The 19,092-nt window shown below is 38.0% G+C and overlaps 1 protein-coding gene across 2 annotated transcripts in view; it reads left to right on the forward strand.

Moving 5' to 3' along the window:
- The window catches only part of Gabra4 (gamma-aminobutyric acid type A receptor subunit alpha4), an 89,098-nt gene that overhangs the window by 17,397 nt on the left and 52,609 nt on the right, over positions 1-19,092 (forward strand). Inside the window, exons 6-8 of one of the 2 annotated variants that reach the window (XM_052198546.1) lie at positions 2,281-2,424; positions 7,061-7,213; positions 15,695-15,954. In XM_052198546.1, coding sequence (XP_052054506.1) covers positions 2,281-2,424; positions 7,061-7,213; positions 15,695-15,954 — 557 coding nt within the window. The remainder of the gene's footprint in view (positions 1-2,280; positions 2,425-7,060; positions 7,214-15,694; positions 15,955-19,092) is intronic. The other variant, XM_052198547.1, reaches the window with a different exon arrangement.

A 19,092-nucleotide genomic window follows, 5' to 3' on the forward strand; every position in this document is an offset into this window, starting at 1 on the left:
GTGACTCAGTAACTGAGCTATCACAAATCTCTAGTTGAGGTGGAGTGTGAAAAAAATTCAGTGCCTGATACACCGTTGACTACATTAAGGAGTGTGATTCCATCTCAGAGCTGAAACTGGGGAAGGTTTTGAAAGGTTGTGCAAAGGGATGTGGCCTCCTTGACAGCTTTCTTTTTCTGGGAAGAATGGCCTAAAGAGACTGTGGAGTAGAGCTCAGGAGAGCAGGTGCCTGCTGCTGTCATGCAATCAAAGATGGCAGCGGGTTAGGCACAAAGGGAGCAAATGTGGAATAGATGTGTTTGGAACACTTAGGAGAGCTGGCGACACGAGGGGGACAACAGCGGGTAGACAAGAGTAAGTGGCTCTTTTCTTCAAGCTGCTTTCTCTGAGATGGCAACAAAATGTGATTGCTCTTGTAAGGTCTGCTTCCAACATTCGGTTCAATCAGAACCTTCCAAAAATAGACGGCAGCTTTTACTACTGCTCCAGAGTCTTCGACTCACTGATTGTGAAACCCGTGCCTGCTGTGTTCATTGCTCATTGCTTGACTTAATGAGAATCGGCAGTCACCACTCTTTTTATAACCCTAGTAATCACAATACTCAGTGGGCTAACTTGAGGTTAGAGAAAGCCTTGCTCACTGACCAATGATTTAATGAGACAAGATAGAAACCGAAATATCCATAGAGAGGAAATCCATGATTTTCCTGGGGCCAGCATTAAAATTCCATTTTTCCTGGAATAATTTACATTTTTACAAAAGATCGTTGCTCTCTGAGAAAGGCTTCTCCTCCCAAGACCTCTCTTGTTCTGACTTGAAGCATACTCTTCCTCTCACTACAGCAAAGCTGCTGTGCGGGTGTCTAAGGTGACCTCAGTGGGACTCGCTCTGCTTTGCCTTATGACTAAGGATACTGTGAGCCTTCCTCTCAGGTGCTCAGGAGTCACCTGGGTGTTTTTCTGACAAGTCACAAAAGATGTCTGTAGTATATGATTAAGAAACCACACTTTAGAAAGAATTTTGTTGTTTTTTTTTTGACTAAGAATTTAAAAGAGAGGTATGCCATATCAGTAAGTGATTTTTTTCTGAGTAAGTTAATTCTTATTTATTTATTTATTTATTTATTTATTTGGAAAGAGAAAAATCTCTATTAAATTAAGCTTAAGATAAAAGGAATACGAAAGATAATGCAAGAAAAAGATTACTTTGTCAAAGTAGGGCATCTGATAGTTGATTCCCAATACAAAAGCATCATAAGAATAGAGAGTCTTCCAGAGTTTAAATCCATACAACTGTGATTATACTTTTAGAGGTGAATGTTGATATGGTGCTGGGTAGTGCTGGATGATAACTCAAGGCTCATAGTTTGTTTTTCAAGGTCATCTGGAAAGAAAATCTCTCTCGGTATGGATTCCTTTTGTAGTATTAAACAAGTTTGCCAAGGACCTCCTTCATTCCAGCCGTTTTAGGGATGTTTGTAGTGGAGGATGACACATAATTATTTCTGGTTCTTTTGAACTTATTTGTGCATGAGCCGAGTGAGCTATCTGTTCTGGGTAGAGGGGTATGCGAGCAGCTGGTCTCCATTTGCACTGAACAAGGACTAACAGAAAATGTACTTGAATTGCCACTGGGGAGAGTTCTTTGAAGATAGAAGGGAAAGTGCCTTAATTGCAGGATTCAAATGATACTGGAACTGGTTGTATAACTCTATCCCCTGGAGAGCTTTGCAGCCAGCATAGTCTGAACACTGCAGAATGGTTCCCAAATGACCTGAGCACTGGCCAGAAGCAGAATCTAGAAGATGTGACCCCTGGAAAGCTCTCGCAAGGAAAGTTTGTTTTGGTTCTGTTTGTGGCACTGGAGGCAGCATCATGGTCCATTTCTAGAAGACAGAACTGTATGGGATGAAAGCAGTCAGGTTTTCTTTAGGACAGATAGACAAGAATTGAAAGACATAGAGTCTGACTACAGTTTAGGTTTGCTCTATCTGATTTCAAGCTATCAGCCTTATCGGAATTAAAACACGACCCCATGCACCAATATAAATGTAGCTTTATAGTTGTTTAGGTTTTACTTACCTCATTTGACATAAAAACAATTAAACCTGTAATTTGTTTCATAATCGCAGTTTCCTAAATTATAGACATGTTTGGAAAAAATAATGGGTATTTTTCCCCATTTCTTTTTTTATTGTTTGAGTATTTGGCACATTGTTGATTTTTATTTTTGACCATGGAGGAGTCCTGACTGTAAGCACACTCTCTGCTCTTATTTAGATGCCTATCCCAAGAGTGAGATGATCTACACCTGGACCAAAGGCCCTGAGAAGTCTGTGGAGGTGCCAGAGGAGTCTTCTAGCTTAGTTCAATATGACCTCATTGGGCAGACTGTATCAAGTGAGACCATCAAATCTATTACAGGTGAGATTGCATGCAAGTGTGTGTGTGTGTGTGTGTGTGTGTATGTGTGTGTGTGTGTATGCAGATGTGTAGATGGGGATATGGGTAGATGGGGATATGGGTAGATGAAGATATGGGTAGATGGGGATATGGGTAGATGGGGATATGGGTAGATGAAGATATGGGTAGATGGGGATATGGGTAGATGAAGATATGGGTAGATGGGGATATGGGTAGATGGGGATATGGGTAGAAGAAGATATGGGTAGATGGGGATATGGGTAGATGGGGATATGGGTAGATGAAGATATGGGTAGATGGGGATATGGGTAGATGAAGATATGGGTAGATGGGGATATGGGTGTGTAGATGAAAAGCAGAGTCGAAGCAGGTCATTACCTGGGGCTCACCCATTGCATAATGCGTCTCCCACGGCCCAGAGCCTGCTGAATAAGCCAGGCAGACAGGTCACTGAACCACAGGGTCCTCCAATCTCCACTTCCCCAGTCTGGTATTACAAGCCTCTCACTTCATCAGGGATTTTGTTTTAATGTGATTTCAACTTTGATCTTTATGCTTTCATGGCAAGAACCTTGCCAAGTGAGCTATCTCCCCAGCTCTCTCCTTGTGAGATTTTTTTTTTTAAAAAAAAGTTTATTATTTTTATTTACATGAATACACTGTAGCTGTCTTCAGACACACCAGAAGAGGGCATCAGATCCCATTACAGATGGTTGTGAGGCACCATGTGGTTGCTGGGAATTGAACTCAGGACCTCTGGAAGAGCAGTCAGTGCTCTTACTGCCTAGCAGTCTCTCCAGCCCTCCTTGTGAGATTCATAATGGCAAAAGTCAGTGTACTACTTGGAATTGGCAATGGAGATTTATACTATTGCTTTCATTGAAATATGCAGTGTTTTCAGGGGAAATTTTTTCCCAGAAATACAGCTGATATATTTATAATCTCACTTCAGTTTAAAATAAATTCTGAGTTGGTAACACGGGAGGAACGAATGGATTTTTCTTATGTAGAAACAAAAGCCAGTAATTAAAAATATTAAAAACTATTTTCAACAAAATATGAGCAAAAAAGTCTCGCTCTGATATGGTGGTGCTTTTCAAAAGATGTTTAATATTTGCCCAATTTTATGGTGTCATTTCAGCTCAAAGTAAAAGCAAAACCAAAATCAAATTTGCAAAGTATATATTTAAAGTACACATTAAAATTGTCAAGCAAGTGGGTGGGAGGTTATACTGGCGATTTTTGAATTTTGAAATATGAAAGAACCTTGAGACTTAGCTTCTAATCTAATGATCAAATTAGCTACTTACATCTTGTTCCAAAGTGATGTTTCTTCCACACACAATTTTTACCAGAAAAAAATTAATGGTGGTTATCTTAATGCACTTATAATGTTGTGCCAAAATATCACAAACTTGGTATTCATATAAAGAACAGAAGTTTGTTTCTTAAGGCTAGGATCTGGGAAGATCAAAGCCAGGGTTTGCCAAGAGCACTTTTTTCCTGGTATGGGAAAACAGGGGGAGGGAAGGGGGCTCATAGGACTTTCGGGGAGTGGGGGTCTAGAAGAGGGGAAATCATTTGAAATGTAAATAAAAATATATCGAATAAAAAATAAAATTAATAAAAACAAGCAAACAAAAAAAGAATAGTCCTTTCTCAGAGTCCTCACAGGGGGGGCGTGTACAGGGAAGTGTTGCCAGGGTGGATTCTTTGATACAAATGGTGATGTTGCCCTGAGTCCTTTACCCTCCTACTGTCACTGCCTATCAAAGGCTAGTTCCTAATGTTACTACATATGAAGTTAGGCGCCAATGGTGATTCCCTACCTCTCTTTTTGTTACAGAATGTCAATATATAGCTCAGGTTGTCTTGCAACTTACTAGGTAGCCTAGGATAGCTTTAAACTGGAGTTTTTTCTTCATTCTCAGTCTACAGAGTGCTAAAATACCAGGTGTGCCTCTGTGTGATTTTTCGGAAACCAATATTTAGAGACTAGTGGTGTTTAAAATGTATTCATCGGTGACCATCTTAGAGGGATCATTTCCAGCCTTCTTCCTTGTACTAAACTCTAACAAACCACCGGTGGAAACATTTCCTAATGGGAAATATGTAAATATAATGCTTTAAGTACGTTAATAACTATAAGTATATTTTCTTGCTCATACAGTTATTCAGTAACAAGGCTCAAAATTCATAGACCTTCTCTGTTCTGTAAACTTTTTTAAAAGGCCTTGGATGTCATTGTAAAACAAACAAAAGTAGAGTAGTTATGGTAAGACCTTGAACCATGGTGTGAAACGAAGAAGGGTTTTTTTGTTTGTTTGTTTGTTTGTTTGTTTGTTTTAAGAAATATATTGTCAAAACACTGATGTGAAGGGTGGGACTGTTTCTACAAGGTCAGGTTCATGGAAGCAGAGTGAAAAGATGGTCTCCAGACCCTGGCAGCTAGAGGAAAATAAAAATTAGGAGTTAAACACCTCACAGTTTCAGCCACGCAAAATAAGAAATCCTGGAGAGTTACTGATCACCTGGTGCATATTGTTAATAATTGGTAGAAATGACAGATATTCAATGTTTCTATCATAGAAGCAGGGTGATGAGGAAAAACACTTTTGGAGATGGTGGATGGCTTTATGACAGACTGTGGTCTGTCATTTTTTACCGATGAATACTTGCCTCCAAACTAATCAAGTAGCATATACATTAAGTATGTACAGTAATCTGAACACAAATTATACTCACACAGATTAACAATTAGAAGCAAGTGACAAAAAATGAGAATTTAATTCGTAAGAGGTAAAATTAACTCATGAGAATGCTCATGGTGAAATGTTTTAGCTTACTGTCTGATGGCTTGAAACTGCTTTGTATGAAACCAGACACCCTGTTAGGAAACTGCTGACACTGTCTCTCTCCTCGAAATTCTCATGTATTTTCTTACGTTTTCAGTTTTAAAAAAAATATTTGAAATCATAATTACATTTCTCCTGTCTACTTCATTTCTCCAAAACCTTACCATGTATCTGTCCACATTCTTCTTCAAATTCAGGGCCTCTGCTTTGCCTAATTGTTCTTGGGCGAGTATGTGTTTACATGTGCACATTCCTAAATATAATGTTTTCGGTGTCTATACTGTTCTGTATGTGTGCATATGTGTTCAGGGATGTCTACTTGGTACTGAACAAAGAGTCGGTGTGCTCCTTCATGGGGAAGGCTTCCCCTTCTATGCCTCACTTTCCTCACTTGCTGACAGGTCTTTGTCTAAGGTTGAGGCCTCCTGAGGTTTCCCTCTTCCATACTGTCATATCTATTGGTATTGTCCTTGTTCAGTACATGTTTAGACAGTCATAATGGTAAGACATTACGGCCTTAGCTCCTAGTATGGAGACACAGCCTCCCGGCAAAATCTCTGATCTTACAATCTGTCTTCCTCCTCCTTGACAGTGTTCACAAACTCTAGTCAGGGCCTTATGTCTTTCTAATATCTGTCAATGCATCATCATTTTTGGAGAGATCATCTTCACATTAATTATGAGACAATGCAGTGGTTCCCTGACAGGGTGCCTGGTGTTGATGTTCCCCATCTGTGATTTTGAAAACACATCTGGAAGTAGATTTGTAAATTTTTAACTTAGCTGTGAATGTTCACTGGATTCTAAATACCATTCTCTATATATTACTTCTAGTAACACTGATTATTGGAAAGTTTATTGTTTATTTACTTACTGGCTTTTAAAGTTATATCTCTGTTAAATCCATTTGTACTTCTGCTCATGTATGTTAAGTTTAGAAATACAATTAACCTAGCTTCTCTCTGCACTCATTATACACATGTACAGGTATGAATTATGTTTGAAAAACATATTCATATTTACATAATTTTGTAGAAAGCTATTTATTCCTTGTCCTTCCAAACTTAAGTCTTTCATCTTATACGTATGTATACTTGCGCTTTTACATTTTAAATTTTATTTTCTTTAAATAACAAGCCTAATTTCTGCTTTTAAAATGGTGACAATTATAATTGGATAGATTGCTTAGTGGGACAATATGCCATGGTAGAAGGACCTGAGTTCAGATCCCCAGCAGTGGTGACACATGTATGGCATGCTAGCACTGTGTAAGCAGAGACAGATCTCAGACATTACTTAGCCAGCCAGTCTTAAGAAATGCTGCTGACCTCAAGGTTCGCTGACAGACTCTATATCAATAAATTAATTAATTCAAAATAAAGCGAACATTTACAGAGTAAGTCACACACAATGTCTAAGGACTGACTTCTGGCTTCCACACTGAAGTGAACACACAGTATGCACCCACATTTATATGCACCACATTTATATGCAAATACTGAACATGATAGGTAATTGCTTTAGCATATTAGATTTTTAAAACACTGATATTTTTGAACTCATAGCCCTAGTATTAAATTGCTAAATCTATACATAGGGAAACATCATCTTTCTAAACAATAATGACCTTCAGTGCCATCTTCTTTTGCTCTCCCACCCACAGTATGAACTATGCAATTCTCATTGAAATATTCATGGAGGATAGTCTAACGTAACAATCATAATTCGATTAAATAGTTGCCTACAGGACCAGTAACCTATTTTCTTCCTTTTGATGGCAGGTGAATACATTGTGATGACAGTTTACTTCCACCTCCGACGGAAGATGGGCTATTTCATGATTCAGACGTATATCCCATGCATCATGACAGTGATCCTTTCTCAAGTTTCCTTCTGGATAAACAAGGAGTCTGTTCCAGCTAGAACCGTATTTGGTAATTTCCGTTTATTTTTTTGGGGAATCTTTTTGTCCACCCGGCACTTTTGATGGTGACTCATGGGAAGAACCTTTTGATATTTCTGAACTGAATTAGGAACTCTTTAAGTTTTCATTTCCGTGTCAACATAGCACACTGCTGCTTGGGGAGACAGGACAGTCTGTCCCTTCTGATGACTTCTCGGATTTCCCGTTTTGAGAACCAGTCAGGTGAAGAACAAATGGAAAGGTGGATATAATTTCACTCTCAGTGACATTCCTGTGCTGCTAGCATAATGCTGTGTAATTGAATTAAAATTATGTCTAGGTATTAAAATGGAGTGCACAGACGGCTTAAAATAAAACAAATCAACGTCGCAGCCGAGTGCACATGAAAGCCTTAGAGCAGCTTGGTTTTCAGTGAAGAGGAGCAAAATGCAAATGTCTTAAGTAGATCGAAAAGGAAGGTATTCTGTGTATAGTCTATCCGCTCCTTTGCATTCTGAGTGCATGACTTCCATTGTTTAGTCAACCAGTATTTCTTCTTGTTCTTCTTGTGGTTCCTCTATAGTATTCTAAATGTTAAGCCACTGGGGACATATAGGTCTAAGATTTTTGTGTAAGTTTATACATCATGGTTACTTTTATAATATGATAGTTGTAGTTAAATTTACTTTAATACAGTTATCTATTCTTTAGGCTTTATCAACTTCATCAATGTCATTCAGTTGTGGAAAAGAGGAAAATGATCAGATGTTTCCTAGGATGGAGGCATAGGCCTCCCAAGATATGCTGATTTCTTTTTTTTTTCAGTTGTTAGTATTTAACTGTGGGCACAATATTTATCATACAGGAGCTGTGGAAATGCTGGTGAGGAACTTGTGGGAGCCTTCTATCTTACTTTGCTATGACAATACCCAACAAAAGGCCCAGCAAGCATAGGTATGCCATGGCTCATGGTTTAAGACATTACAAAAGAGACAATAGTAGAACTGACCCTGGAAGAAGCATAAAATACCTGTTGTCACAGTAGTGGAGAGGAAGCACTCTGTTTCCAGGACTCGGGTAACCATCAAAGGCCATCTAAGGATGGACTCACATCAGCTAGGCTCTGCCTCCTAACGGTTCCACAGCCTTTAACATAGCACTATGAGCTGAGGATAGAGAATTCAAAACATAATCCTCTGGAGACATTTCAGACTCAAACCATAGCACCCGCCATCTTCAGAGATAAGGGTATTATGGTGTCCTTTAGAAACTTGAAATACTTCTACAAAAGTATTTCTTCCACATATATCAGTGTGTATGTAAATCTGAAGGTATTTGAATCATTATCAAAACTCATACATGGAGCTGGTGTCAGAGACAGGGTTTGAGCTAAGGCAGGGACTGAGCAGGAGTGATTATTCTAGCTACTTCATAATGTTATGAGAGTTTAATTAAATAACTGCACATTGCAACTGTAAAATAAAATTTCCCTGCTAAATATGGATGTAAAGATGAAATGTAAAAAAATTCATCTAAGGATTAGATACTTACATTGAAAGGTTAGGGTTTAAAATAGAAATACTTCATGTATTTTATCTATCCATGAATTGTGTTAATATATTTTCCCTTCAAAAGTAGTGAAGATTTTAAATGTACCTTATTACTTTTTCTAAAAAAATTTCAAACAATTTCCTTTGATAAAAATTACCACTCCCAGTGAGTCCATCTACCTTCTCCCAGATTGATCCTTTGCCTTTTTTCCTTTTTCAAATTTATGTCCTTTGTCTTTTTAAAAATAGTAGCCCACAGAGTTCAACATGTCCAGCCTACACACTTAGAGATGTGGGTCATCCCCCGAGAAGTGTGGCAGAGCTTCACACCCTTAAAACGAACTCTCCCTCATCAAGAAGCCAACACCGTCAGTGAGCATAGCTTAGGGGGTGAGGCTCATGGGTCTCTTCCCACTAGAATGTTAACTGCCTTGAGCTTGTGCAGATCCCATGCAAGCAGCCACAATTGCTGTGAGTTCATGAGCACAGTCGTTGTCATGTCCAGAAGACACTGTATTGGTCCAGTATTCAACCTTCTGTTTAATGATTCCTATTTGCCTGCCTTCCTTCCTTCCTTCCTTCCTTCCTTCCTTCCTTCCTTCCTTCCTTCCTTCCTTCCTTCCTTCATCCTTCCTTCCTTCCTCTCTCTCTCTTTCTTTCTTTCTTTCTTTCTTTCTTTCTTTCTTTCTTTCTTTCTTTCTTTCTTTCTCTCTCTTTCATTCTTTCTATCATATATCTGTTATCTATCTATCTATCTATCTATCATCATCATCATCATCATCATCATCATCTATCTAACTTCATATAACAGCATTTAGTAGGCATTAACTACACAGGGATGATGTGCCCCCAGAAGCAGAAGCCATAGATTGTCAAATAAAAAGCCCTGTGCCAGATGGGCTAACACCCCTCAAATTGCTGCTTAGGTATATTCCAGAAACTTCCTCAAGTAGCACAGGCTATTGATACAGAACGTGATAATCAGACCCTATTATAAAAACAGAGGATCCATTAGTCACACGTCATGGAGAAATCAGGTTAGTACTGAACAGGCAGTTTTCTCCCTGCCAGCTTGCTTTAATGGTACTGGAAGTAGCTTTGTAGCTTGCTGGGAAGGAGAGTCATCAGCAATCTTACCCAGCTGTGAACCCTATGAACTACAACAATGGTGAACATGGCAAGATGGGTATAATAGTGGCATGAATGGTGTGGGGGCAACAACCACTTTCTTGTTGCATTTGAGGCCTTGCTCTATAGGAGAAACCCCAGGGGTAAACCTACTACTATTATTACACTAAGTGACTATAGAATTAAACTGCCTCTAAGTTTGTGTTTCCATACCATGGATTAGTGTAGCTCTCAGTCCCTATCAGAGTGATTTCATTGTGCATTGAACATTTTAAATGCTCACATTTGAAAAAAAACTGCAGATAATAATATAGATGGAGTACTCATTCACAAGTAGGACATCAATATTAATTATGTACCCAAAAGCCTCAGGGACCATCACAGAAGTAGGGGTTGACGTATTCAAAGAACTCAACTCCTGAGGGTTTAAAGAGTGCTAAACATAGTATACTTCTTCTATGCTCTCTCCCAGGCATATCTGGCACAGAGGAGATTAATTTTATTCTGTTTCCATAGTTTTGAATAAAATGCTTTTCTGTGTGTTTTTCCCCATATAGTCTGAAGTTCTTAACATTCATCATCTTATTTAGCACTAGTAATAATCTGGAGTCTTTACACATCATGTTCAGAGGCTGCCTGACTGGGCAAAAGGGGGCTGCTCAGACTGAGAATAATAGGCAAGTCCTTTAGCTTGCTTGTTCTAGTGTGGAATAATCAGGGGCTCAGGGAGACAGTTCTCGTGGTAAAATGCTTGCTGAGTAAGCATTTGGACACAAGTTTAGATCCCCAGTATCTATGTAACAGGTATGCAAAGTGGCAAGTGTCTGAGACAATTGCACTATTGAGAGTGGTTGACCAGATAGACAAATCCTTGGAGCTCACTGGCCAGATAGTACAGCCAAGATCTTGAGGTACAGGCTCAGTGGCAGACTTCCACAGAAATTAAGGTTGTAAGAAAGACACCAGCCATTTTCCTTGGCCTCAGTGAGTAAGAACACATGTGGACAGATATATGAACACACACACACACAAACATACACCACACCACATTCACACACAAACCTTAAACTTTCTGCATCTGACCTCATGAAAATGTTTAAATTTTGTATTTCTACTAAGATTTACTAATAAATTCACTAGAATACATATCACACTTATCTGCCCTTGTGAGCTTAAAAGGAAATAGTGGCCTCAGATAAATATCCATGAAGATGAGGAGGTGATGCTACACATCACCCAGTGTCATTCATTTACTTTGCTGTTCAGTGGCTTACTTCTGCCTGTAAACTCACATGTTCCAACAAGGCTGAATTGCTCCACCTCTTAGTGTTGCTGTGAAGATTAAATGCATTCATCTCAGTACAACATTTGAAAAATTTTAGGAAATAATGTGTATAATTTCATTATTGCTGGCTGATGAATTTACTTGTCTGTCCATAAAAGAAATTATCCAGTGATGTGGGAAGAGATAGCATCAGTGACAGCTGAGACAGCAGATTTCAGCCAACGGTTCCTATACACTTAGGACAGCTTAAGGAAATTAAGCAGTGTAGCAAAGTGCTACTATTACTATCTCCAATAGTGAGTCAGTGAACACTGTGGGGTCTTGTCTCTTAACATTCACAATAGTTCAGCAAGATGAATATTCTTGATTTTACATAAGTAAAAGAGTACAAGAACATTAGAAACATTTATCAAGTCATTTAATTGTTAAGTGGTACATCTAATTGAATATATAACACAGAGAATTCAGGCATACTATCTTCATAATAGATATGAGGATGTAGAAATGGAGAAGGGGCTTGTGAAGAATTCCAGAAATTCCGACAGAATAAATTACCTATAGGATTTTTCATTTAGAATTTGAGATATGCCTATTTGTCTTTGCCTAGATCAATATTAGTTTTGATCAATGAGTCTTCAAAAACATAAGCTATATCACAATTGTAGTACTAGACTGTTCACTGAGCATCTACTTTCCCAGGGAAGTAAAGCCCTAGGTGTTGGGAGTCATTGGACATTTACTCTGTTTGAGCTATAGGTGACTGTGAACTCTGGGCAAACACTGCTCTTCTCTGCTCTTCTTTAGCTCTAGTCCCCCTTTTCTTTTATTTCTTTTCTTTTTAAAAAGATTTATTTATTATTATATATAAGTACACTGTAGCTGTCTTTACACACAACAGAAGAGGGTGTCAGATCTTGTTACAAATGGTGGTGAGCCATCATGTGGTTGCTGGGATTTGAACTAGGGACCTTCGGAAGAGCAGTCAGTGCCCTTAACCGCTGGGCTATATCTCCAGCCCCTAACTCCCCCTTTTACTCACAAAGACACAGCAGACTGGGTCACAGATAACACCAGGGAGAACAAAACCTCAGAACAGCAGAAATCTGAGAAGTAGGATATGTGAAATTCTTTCCAAAGGCCTTCTATCTTGAAATTTGTCTGACTCTTAAGTTTTTTTTTTTTAATTATTCCAATATGGTTAAACATTAAACACAAGTAGATGCCAGCTGGCATATTGAAATCATTGCTATTTCATTTTCTAGGAATGGCCAGCCAAAAATTCACTCTTGTGTACAGTCTTAGCCTACTCCTTCATTTCCTCTCTCGGCTCCTGGGCCAGCCAATATGGTGCATATTCAGCATTCTAAATTCATGGAATGGCATCAATTCTTGAACACACAAAAATAATTATGCCTCTGAAATACTTTCAGGGTGAGATTCTTATCAAAAGAGTTGGCTTCTGTTGGCTGTTCCATCCATGTTTATTTTGCCAAGAGCTCTACCTGAAATTAAATGGGAAATTTAATTTCTTGCCTACGTTTCTTCATGTTTGAATGCAAGACAGAGAAATCCATTTTAAGATCTAAATGGATGGCAAGTTTTAAAGCAATTATGAGACAATTGTTCTTGACAATCAATGTTCCTAATTTTGCCAGCCATTGCAATATAACCATTGTACTATCTAGAGAGCTATTCCACAAGCAAATCTACAGTGAAAGAAGAAGTAATATGTTGCGTGCTTTAGTATTGGTATAAGCAATATGATTTAACATAAGTCATCAACCTGATTCTGAACATTTGAATGTCATTACTGAAATCATCACTCAGTAACAACCATAGTCTTCTGTTTGTTGACTATCACCAAGGAAATTTTTTCACGTGGACAATGGCAGGATGACTCTTAAGCTTCTTGTATTTCAGTGTGCATGTCCTTTATGGTCATAACAATATGGTCTCTGGAGGGTTTTCTGAGCTCTGAGTAGTATTTTCAGTCAGAACACACATGTTTTTACATGCAAGTGTTTTTAATCCTCATTTCAGTGGCATTAGAAGAAATTCACTGCTTACAGTTTGCAGTACTTGTGGAACACTTTTGTACTTTTTTGTGATTCTATTTTTACTATTTTCATGTGAATGTATGCCTATGTGAGGATGTCAGATCCCTTGGAACTAGAGTTAAACACAGTTGTAAGCTGCCATGTTGGGTGCTGGGAACTGAATCCAGGTGCTCTGGGAGAATAGCCAGTGCTCTCCTGAGCCATCTCTCCAGCCCCTGCTTTTGAAATCTCAACAGTCCATTACAGACAAATTGGTATGAATGAGAGGAAATATAATTTATCGTTATAATTTGTAGCTAAAGTTTATTCAGTTGCATTGGTAGTTATTCACTTATTTCACAGCCTTTTGGAGAATTGTGCCTTTTCTATAACATTTAAAATGAGGCCTACATGCTTCAAGGTCCCGTATTGGAAAAAACCCAACAAATTCATTATGAATCAGTGTGCCATTAGAGTGGATAATCATTCTACCTATTAATGGAATAAGGTTTTTTTAAAAATCTATTTCAGGGGCTGAGGAGTAAACAGTACTCCCTGCTCTGCTATAAGGCCCACATGGTTTCTAACATCCACATCAAGTCACATACAGTGACTAGTCACTCCATATCCAGGAGATCCAATGAGCCATTGTGACCTTTGGCCACCTACACATATGACTGGCACATCATATATACACATTCATGTACCACATATATATTATACATATTATTAAAATCGCAAAAATTTACTTTAGGCTAAGAAAATGCTTGAAAATACTAAACAACTTATGTGCTATACACTTATGTATAGTTTTAGAATGTTCTTTAAAATTTTGTAGCTCATGTGATACATGGATGCTCCAAACTTGTTTCTTCTATGAACCAGACACTTAGGAAGGGACTGGAATTAGAGAAAAGAGATTGGACACAATGCAAACAATGATTTTGTTCATTGTGCATCTGTGATGCACCTGGCATTCCATGCCTGGTGATTCCTAAAGCAGCATTCAACAGGGTGTCTCCTAAGGGTGCTCCAGTCAATCAAACTCGAAGTAGGCTGCGTTGATTTTTCTCCCCGGAGGCCTTCTATCTTAAAATTTGTCTGAGTTTGCTAATTATTCCAATGTGGCTAAGCATTACCATGGAGAGCACAGCTGGAATATTAAAATCATTGCTTCCATTTTCTAGGAATGGTCTTAGACAAGGTTGACACTCCTCTTTAAGCTCACATACGTGAAACAGTAAAGGTAGTACAAGGTAGAATATAATCAGAGTCTAAGTTGAAGACACAGTATTGATTCCTTTGATCAAAATATGAATATCCCTTTATTTTTGGAAAAATTTCCCTATAATTCCAATTGAAAATGGATGAATTGACTTTCAGCTGGGGATTGGCATGTATTGGCCACTCAACAAAGTTAAGAAGCCTTCACCCTGGCCATTCTCATTCTCATCATCATCGTCGGTGTATCACCTTTAGGACCTGTCCTAGGAGTTATGCAGAATGAGTACATTTCTAGGATAGCCTAAATAATATTGACAAGATAAACATAAATGAATGGAAATAGGAACAACTATGAAAACATTCGCATCCTTAAAGAATGTATTGTTCTGTAGTTCTACTGGCAAGTAGCATTTCTTTCTTTCTTTCTTTCTTTCTTTCTTTCTTTCTTTCTTTCTTTCTTTCTTTCTTTCTTTCTTTCTTTCTTTCTTTCTTCTAAGAATGAAAACACCCTTTTCTCTAGATTAGGAAGGCACTTTTCCTGAAAGTATTATTTCAGAAAATAATTGATGGAAGAGTAGCTCCATTTTTTGTTCAAAGTGTTCTTTAAGTTGTAGACATGATGAGTACCAACATTTTGAATGCCAACTTTTTCTAGAAGTACATTGAGCCAGAACATATTCATAGTTTTAATAATTTAGGATCTGGAACACCCAACGAATACATTAATTTTATTCAAAAGAGTATATTCAGTAAGAATTATATATGACTTGTGATTTTTCTGGCAATAAAAATTATCAGTAATGAGCCTAGCTTACCTAGTATATTCTCATGCTCCCATTAGAAGGTTAATGTGCCCAGTTTTCTGTTTCTATCTGAGAGTCACTGTTTCAATTAATCATCCTTCTTGGGAAGTATGTATATTGATTCTTTGGGTATATTGTTTCAGATTCCAATATAGAATCAATATATTCTATAGGCTTTACATATTTTTATTTCCATAGGACACTTAGAATGTACAAAGAATTCCCAATGAATTTTCCAATCTTGAATCAATTTACATTGATCTGATGATCATGAGATCCAGGAGCTGAACATATCTATCTCTTATTCCACAACTTGTGCTGATTTCACTGAAACAGAAGAACTCAATTCCTCTCTCGAAGGTGGTGGAGTTTCAGTTAGTAACTTCATCAACCTCATCCCACCTCCTCCTTTTGGGTTAGCGTTTTTGTTTTTTTAAATAAAACTAGCAGTACAATGTTTTATCTCTTTGCTCTTTTGCATTAAAGGAATAACCACAGTCCTCACGATGACCACCCTAAGCATCAGTGCTCGGCATTCTTTGCCCAAAGTGTCCTATGCGACTGCCATGGATTGGTTCATAGCTGTCTGTTTTGCTTTTGTATTTTCGGCTCTTATTGAGTTTGCTGCTGTCAACTATTTCACCAACATTCAAATGCAAAAAGCCAAAAAGAAGATAGCAAAGCCTCCTCCAGAAGTTCCAGCTGCTCCAGTGCCAAGAGAGAAACATCCAGAAACATCTCTCCAGGTATTTGACTTTATTTACTTCCTTCTAAGGTTTTATCTGCTTCGATCAAATTTTTGTTGTATTAGAAAACAGAGGGCATGAAATTATCAATGGCAGTTTCTTAGAATGCGTCAAGTTTAGGAAATTATAAAGTGATATGTACGTTAATATTTTATTTTTGCAATTGTTCTAGTTATTTGAAGTTATCATATAATGTATTTTGATAATATTTACTCTGATTCTAATTCCTCCCAAGGTCTGACTCTTTCTGCAAATTTATGGACTTTTTTTTTTTAAAAACAACAACCATTTGGGCTGGTTATATATTCTCTGAAGCATGACTTTCATTGATATCTGGCCTACTTACCAGGGTATACATTTTAAAAAGAAAACTAACTCTCACTCTCCTGGAAGCTATCTCTTCTCAAATCCGTTCTCCATGCTGGGATTTTATTCAATTTGAGCTTCAACAGGGTTTGGCTTGTGTTGTCATAACCACAGTGTCTTCATTGTGATGTCCGAACTTCTGCATACAGAAAAGTGTTTCCTGGTACTCATTCATCACATCTGGAGCTTATATTCTTTCTGTCCCCTCAGCCAGAATGATCCCTGGGTCTTGGGAACAAGGTAGTGTTGATAGAGATATTTCCTTTACTGCTGAGCATCCCACTGTCTCTTATTCTTTGTACCTTAGCTAGATGTGTGTCTCATTGTTAATCACCATCTACAGGAAGAAAGAATTTTTTCTGATGAAGGATGAAGGATGCACGGTGAATTTAACAAGTCATGAAGAGTCAATTTAACATTGTGGCTAGTTAGCAGAATATAAAGATTATAACTTATCTAGTTCAAGGTTCTTGATGCCAGTAATGCCATGTATGTGTTTCATCTTGTGGTCTGGATCTTAAATCTAATCAGAAAGTGAGTAGTTACTACCATGCTATTAATGCCCTTATTAAGGGCATATCTTGCCATGCCAGTTATTGTAACTCTCGGAGTTCATAGCTGCCAAGTCTGATGAATCTCTTCCTTCTTATCTACCATTAATAGTCTCTTCCAAAATGATGGAATCTAATCCTTAGGGATGAAATGTCCACTTCAGTACCAGTTTGATTTCTTCATGTTTTGTGACCCAAGTATGTGATGTTCCTAGCAATAGAACCTTACTGTCAAGTCATGAAGAATAACCAAGAAGAATGGCAGTACCCTCTAATGTTTGGCGTCTATGGGACCTTGCTGGAGAACTCTGAAAGAGATAGACCATTCTTGCAAAAAGGCTTTTTAAAAAAAATTAATTTGCTAACCTGTAGTGTCTTGTAGATGCTTGATCAACTCATTACAGAATAATTCTATTTATTTATTTATTTATTTATTTATTTGTATGTATGTATGTATGTATATATGTATGTGTCTATTTTAGAAAGCTTCTATGGTAGTAGACTTCCATATGACTTTTTTGAACAATCTTTATTATCAATTGTTTGCCACCCCTACCTTGCCCTCCAAACTTCTACTTGAAACTTGAACAGTTGTTCAAGTTGATATATTGATATTTTAATATTTTAAAGCAGTGCCTATCTACTTCAAAGCTAGATAATGCATATGTGACCATGATACATGACATAAGGCTATTTTATTTGTTTGTTTGTTTGAATGTCTCTTTCATTCTGAAAAATATTTTGCTTTTTCACACAAATGGGTAAAATGGAATTTACTCTGTTGATGGGAACCTGTGGATGGTGTTGAGAGAGCCGCAAAGACTGCTTTTTGTAGATTTCACTGATCAAAGTAAAACGATGGTTCTTTATCATTGTGGCCTTGCATTTCCTATGGGACTGCTTGCAAGTATTAAAGAAGAAAATAATTCTAGCAACAAAAGGACCCATGGCTATAGCTGATGTACATACAAATGAATAACTCATTTTCTGAAAGACATATCTAATAAGAGAATGTAGAAAACATAACAAAACCAATTGTGATGTTTCCATCTTACTTATCAAAGATTTATATTTTTTCATTGAGCATTTTTGCACATGGATCTTATTGTGTACAAGGACATGGAAAATCAAGTAGGCAGAAGCTTCTCCCCTCTTATTCCTCTTTCACGATTCTGCTCTGTCCTTATGGCCATCTTTCATTTCCTTCTATTTCTGCTGTTCCGTATAAGCAGACAGATCCCTGTGGTAAACTACACCTAGCCAACTGTAATGTCCATGAATAACACCACAATGCTGCTTGCTCTGCATTTACCCAAACCAAAATGTACTAGAAAGCCTCAACCGATTTTCCCCTACAAAGGGAAATCTCACTCCTGCATTTCTGCTCTCTTATTCATTGTACACATAGGGATTTAAGGCCAGCTATGGCCAGACTACGAATCAATAATGTATATTTTAAAGCCAGCAAATATCTTACCCTGTGGAAATTCCATTTATTTCTAAGTGGCAAGGGAGTGGAGGCACTTGGTTCGTCTTAATGTAAGTAATAAAACACTTGGAGTATTAAAACGCTGAGGCTATGAAGGGTCAGGAGGTAGCTAGAGATTAGGAATCTACACATTGGGGGCTATCCATTACAGAGTGATCCTTTATTAAACCCGGAAGAAAAGTTAAGGTGACTACTTTTTTGAAAATCAGCAACAACTGACCTTGAAGGCATAACTTTTAACCAAAGTGTGTGTGTGTGTGTGTGTGTGTGTGTGTGTGTGTGTGTGTGTGTGTGTGCGCGTGTGTGGAAGGGCTGTGTTAGGGTCTGTGTACTTTGATTGGGCATGTTAATCAGGTGAATCAAAGGGGGGGCTGGTTGCTGGATTTCAATTCTTTGATAGCTGGACATTGGTAGTCAACCTCAGGAGACTACGTGGTCAAATAAAGGGGTAGACCTTGGTGGCGAGCTTTAGGAATGTAATCTATTTATTTATTTATTGATTGATTGATTGATTGATATATTTTTATTTACATTTCAAATGATTTCCCCTTTTCTGGATCCCCACTCCCCAAAGTCCCATAAGCCCCCTTCCCTCCCCCTGTTCCCCCATCTACCCCTTCCCACTTCCCTGTTCTGGTTTTGCCCTATACTGCAGCACTGAGTCTTTCCAGAACCAGGGGCCACTCCTCCATTCCTCTTGGATATCATTTAATATGTGGATTATGTCTTGTG

Source organism: Apodemus sylvaticus, chromosome 11 (assembly GCF_947179515.1).
Source record: "Apodemus sylvaticus chromosome 11, mApoSyl1.1, whole genome shotgun sequence".
Lineage (NCBI taxonomy): Eukaryota > Metazoa > Chordata > Mammalia > Rodentia > Muridae > Apodemus > Apodemus sylvaticus.